Source organism: Penaeus vannamei, chromosome 15 (assembly GCF_042767895.1).
Source record: "Penaeus vannamei isolate JL-2024 chromosome 15, ASM4276789v1, whole genome shotgun sequence".
Lineage (NCBI taxonomy): Eukaryota > Metazoa > Arthropoda > Malacostraca > Decapoda > Penaeidae > Penaeus > Penaeus vannamei.
Window position 1 is genome coordinate 39,786,134 of NC_091563.1, and position 5,000 is coordinate 39,791,133.

Here is a 5,000-nt window from a genome sequence, read left to right on the forward strand (position 1 = left end):
CCGTTCTTCTTTCAAGCTTGCGCTGGCACTTCGTCAGACACAGAACCTTGATTCGTATCTCAAAATAAAATCTTGATCACAGCTGTTTTCCTACTCAAGCCAGAATGCATAATGGATACACTGCTTGCTCTCTGAACATCATTGTTTCCTCCATTGCATGTCATTAACAGGCTTTACATGAACTACCCATTTGTCCCGTGTGTCTTCTGATGCATATATGATTAATACATGTTTAATCAGTAAACCAATCATCTGAGTTTGTTATTAATGTATGTGGTGGTGGGTCACATGATATATACTAGCATGTATTTTATTGTTGTAATTACATTGTCTGTCTGGATGTCTACATTTGTGTGTGTGTGTCTTCTAAACATGGACTCATGGATATAATTAACATATAATACTCTATAGAAGAGTGATTGTTGACTATTAATGTGTGTATTTTATAGACTTGGAATTTCATGTGATAATATATTTTTTTCTTTTCTCTTTCTCACCATGAAGTGAAGTTAAAGAGTCTGCTTAGAAATCACTTAGATATTATTAATCACAGACACATATCTTACACACACTTATGGTAGATCACAAATGGGTTTTAAGGTGGCTTAGGTGTAGCAACAGGCAAATATACAGAGTCCCATTAAATTGCAGACCTTCAGGCCAAAGAAGAAATTTGAGCCTGGGACTCTCAAGTACTCACTACACAAGCAGGCGCAGGCGTCGCTCAGCTCGGGAATCAACCTGCGTTCGGTGGTCACTCTGCCGCCGGGAGAAGATCTCAATGACTGGATTGCCGTACATGGTTAGTATATAATTTTGAACAGTTTGCAAGACAGTGAGATAGAAATTGCTCGTCTGCTTCAATCAAGTAGTGTCGATTGTCTTATTATAATTATAATTATTATTATTATTTTCATAATTGTCATTGTTGCTGTTATTTATACTATGATCATTAAAAGTAAAAGGAGTACTGTTTTCTTAATGATTGTTCCATCTCCAGTGGTGGATTTCTTCAACCGAATCAACTTGATATACGGGACAGTATGTGAATATTGTACGGAGAGTTCCTGCCCGACCATGTCTGGGGGACCCAAATTTGAATACTTGTGGGCCGACGGTGGGAAGTACAAGAAGCCGACAGCCCTCCCCGCACCACAATACATATCACACCTCATGGATTGGGTAGAGACGCAGATTAATGATGAACACACTTTCCCAGTCACTGTTGGTAAGACTATTACGTTTTTCACATTTGTTCTTGCTAGAACTGTGCTGTCACTTTTATTTTATTTCTATATTATCACTATTGTTATTATTTTTTTTCATATAGATTATTATTTGTTCTCAACTAACATTTTATTTATTATTGTTATATTACTCTTGTTATTTTTGTAATGATGATTATCATATTCATTGTTGTTATTGTTGCTGTTGTTATTATGGTTATTGTTATTTGATATTATTGTTATTGATTATTTGTTGTTATTATTATTGATTATTTGTTATCATTATTGTTATTGTTATTGTTATAATAATTGTTGTGGACATCATTATTGTTATTATTATTTTTAGGTCTTCAATCTTTTTTATCTTCACTTCATTGTTCCTATAAGTTTACTAATTCTCAAAAGGTTTAAAGCTTTCTGAGATCCTCTGACTTGTTGTGAATATTGCTCTTAAAATTGATTATATTTGAAACAGCTTGCTTTTACTATGTCCCATTTATCTTATTTTTTTCAGATGTGCCCTTCCCAAAAGCCTTCATTCCTTTGTGTAAGAAGATTCTTACACGTCTCTTCAGGGTTTTTGTCCATGTATATATCCATCACTTTGACCGCATTGTGGCTATTGGAGCCGTAAGTGTTCTCTTGTGCTCATTTTATAGCATGTTTAGTGCAATTTATGTTGCTTATCTTTTTATTACAGGAGTTAGGAAGTACTGCTGGTAATTTTATGCTATATGATTGTTCTACATTTATGTATTTTTATGCATAATAATGCTTGTTATTTCAACCACAATGTAGATTTCTGCAAAACTGCCACTAGTAGTTCTGGTGTTACTGTTTTAAAAAGAAAAATTGATGATAATATAACCATGGGTCTCACTCCAAATTTAGTGGTACTCTGTTGGTACTTTCTCCTATGGACAAGTTCTGCTTGAGGGGGCTGTCATTACTTTTAAAGCCATTTAAGTACTTGTATTTATAGCACTTTTTATTGAGTGGTTGTTCAATTGATGCCTACTTTCCACTATTTCTGATTCATTGAAATCTAATGTATGTCAAGCAGAAAAACTACATATCCCAAAGAGAATGCCAAGGAAATTTTAATAGGAAATGATCTACACAAAAGTCAGCCTCTTTTACCTCTTTCAGGAAGCCCACGTCAACACCTGTTACAAGCATTTTTATTACTTCATCACCGAGTTCGACCTAGTTCCCCAGAAGGAGTTTGAACCTCTCAAAGATATGACTGCCAAGATTTGTCATGACAACCCAGAACCTCCAATAGAATCCAACCACAGAAGACAGTGAGTTTCTCATTAGGAGAGAGCGAGAGAAAGACGACAATATGGGAGAAAGATAATAAAGCTTCCGACTTGCGTGGGAGTGAGCTGATAGGATATATTTATAAGTGTGGTATGGTTTGATGTGTGATCAGCTTTTGTATGTTCCAGGATGTGTTAAAAGTATGGATCTGAAAAGGTTTAAATGGTTACCACTGAGATGATTATGGATGTGGTATTTGTAACAAAGATGAAACTGGACCTTAAGCTTTATATAGGATTTATTGTTGGTATGATTGATAAGTGTTAGACAATAGGCCATTGTAGGCCATTAATTCATTGGTACTCTTAATTTTTATCAAGAAGCCAAAAAGAGATATCTATGGCTTAACTGAATGTTTATATATTTTTTTCTTTTCTTTTTATTTTTGTTGATATTTTATGTTTGATTTTGGTTTACCCCAAAATAGATTTTTTTCTTAAGTAAAAGTCAGTTACTTAGAGAAAATATAAGTAAGAATAGATGCATTTTCCAATGTTGATAATGTAAATTATCATGGATTTTGTATTTATATCTGTGGTAAAAGCATAATGTTCAGTAATGTACTTGTCAGTGATGTATGTGTGTATATAAATATATATAAATAGGTGTGTAAATGACTAAATGTAAGCCCAAGATTTTATATGTCTGTTTAACTAAGTTCATTTTGTTTCCTCCCACGATCATTATAATGTGAATATAACACAAGTGTTTGCTTCTAGCTTCTAAACTTTAGTAATATTTTGTTGCTTTGGCTTATACCCATGCAGAAACACAAAGATAAGTAAATTAGAGTTTTCAGATGCCTCTAAACTTCTGCAAATGCAAGAATTCATAGCAGATAACACAAAACGATATATAAGAATTAAAGAAAGAAAAAAAAGATCTGTTGTGTTCATATTTTATAGTGGTTGTATGATCTATTTCATGAAATATTATAGAACTATTTTTGAAAAGTGTTTCATGCACTGTATCTCAAACTTTCTTTTTATTATATTCTGCATTTGATTTTTCTTGAATACCAGTATTTCTGTAAGGAAAATAGGCCAAGCTGAACATTAGAAAAATACATTTCTGTTTTAATTTTTCTTGGCACAATAGTAAGAAATATTTTAGTTGCTTTTACAGTGCAATATTGATTCAAATTAGATCAGAAGAATTGACAGTAGTTTATTTGATCTTTTATTGATTTAAAATCCTAAAGGACAAAAATGGTGTATCAGAAGAGTGAGCTGATTATTAATTTCTCGGTAGTATATGTAGAAGAAATACCTTGAGTTTAGGTAAAAGTTTCTTTAAATTTACTTAGTTCCCCCTCCAAAATGGTATTTGAGTCTTTTGACAAAGAATATTGATGAATATTTGGCCAGTTTTTGTAAAGTTCTTGTAGACTTGGTAAACCGTGAAATTTAGAAGTATTTACATTATGAAATGTAGTGATCTGAGAATTGTGCAAGGTTTATTATATGTATCTCAAGAAACATGCAGTATTATGAAAGCCACTCAACCGTCCACAATGTTTAGTCAACGTACAGGTATACACATTTACCTGTAAGCCTGTTTTTTCAAGCTTTTGACAATTTTTACTGCTTTTATTGACATAAATACCTCCCAATATTTGCTTTCAAGTGAGGAGATGAAAGTATTGGTTATAAAAATGGGACAGTCAGTGCCCAGTTCTCTCATACAAAATCTGTTGGAAGTAAAATTTTAGTCTCCAGGAATACCACTCTTAGTAATGTTAACTTCTATGAGAATTTATTTACCGAGAATCTCGTTTATTCTGTTTCTTTGTTTTTGTTTTTTACCCCTGTTTTATGTTCCATTTGCAGTCAAAAATGCCAAAGTAGATTACTGCATTGAAGTGTTTTGTCAGATTTTATTTACTGAGAATCTCATTTTTTCTGTTTTTTAGCTCCTGTTTTACGTTCCATTGCAGCCAAAAATACCAAAGCAGACTGCGTAGAGGTGCTTATCTTCCCCGATTGGTTTCCGTATACAAGTAACAGACACATAAATACATGGCTCTGACAAAACTATATATCCTTTCCCTCAACGTCACTAATCAACACTTGATCCTAATAGAACCACTTATTAATGGCTAGAAAGCTTTTTACGTTTTGTAGAGAAATGTTGCTGTGGATCACATATTACATGGACATACAGGGTACCATGAAAAGGGTCAACAACTTTAGTACATATTTTTGCTTGTGTATGTAGTCTTTTTTTTCTGGAGGCGAATAGAATCACTTCATATTATTGAATATGATTTCTGCTATCCTTTTTATAAAGAGATCTGTTTATTACAAAACTGTGTATTGAGATTCTATTAAGCATTATTGTTTGCCATTGATATTACTATATTTTGTATGTACAAATGGATTCACATCTCTTTCATAATAAACAACTTTTATTGTCTTTGTTAAATTTAATAGCTTATTAATTATCCATTGT

General features: G+C 32.7%; 1 protein-coding gene across 5 annotated transcripts in view; it reads left to right on the forward strand.

Moving 5' to 3' along the window:
* Mob3 (MOB kinase activator 3) overlaps window positions 1-5,000 on the forward strand; it is a 25,863-nt gene that overhangs the window by 9,258 nt on the left and 11,605 nt on the right. For 3 of the 5 annotated variants that reach the window (XM_070130757.1, XM_070130758.1, XM_070130760.1), the window contains 4 exons: window positions 652-802; window positions 1,001-1,228; window positions 1,741-1,856; window positions 2,376-2,530. In XM_070130757.1, coding sequence (XP_069986858.1) covers window positions 652-802; window positions 1,001-1,228; window positions 1,741-1,856; window positions 2,376-2,530 — 650 coding nt within the window. Of the gene's footprint in view, window positions 1-651; window positions 803-1,000; window positions 1,229-1,740; window positions 1,857-2,375; window positions 2,531-4,485 lie in introns of all 5 variants that reach the window. The other 2 variants (XM_027351126.2, XM_070130759.1) reach the window with 1 other exon arrangement.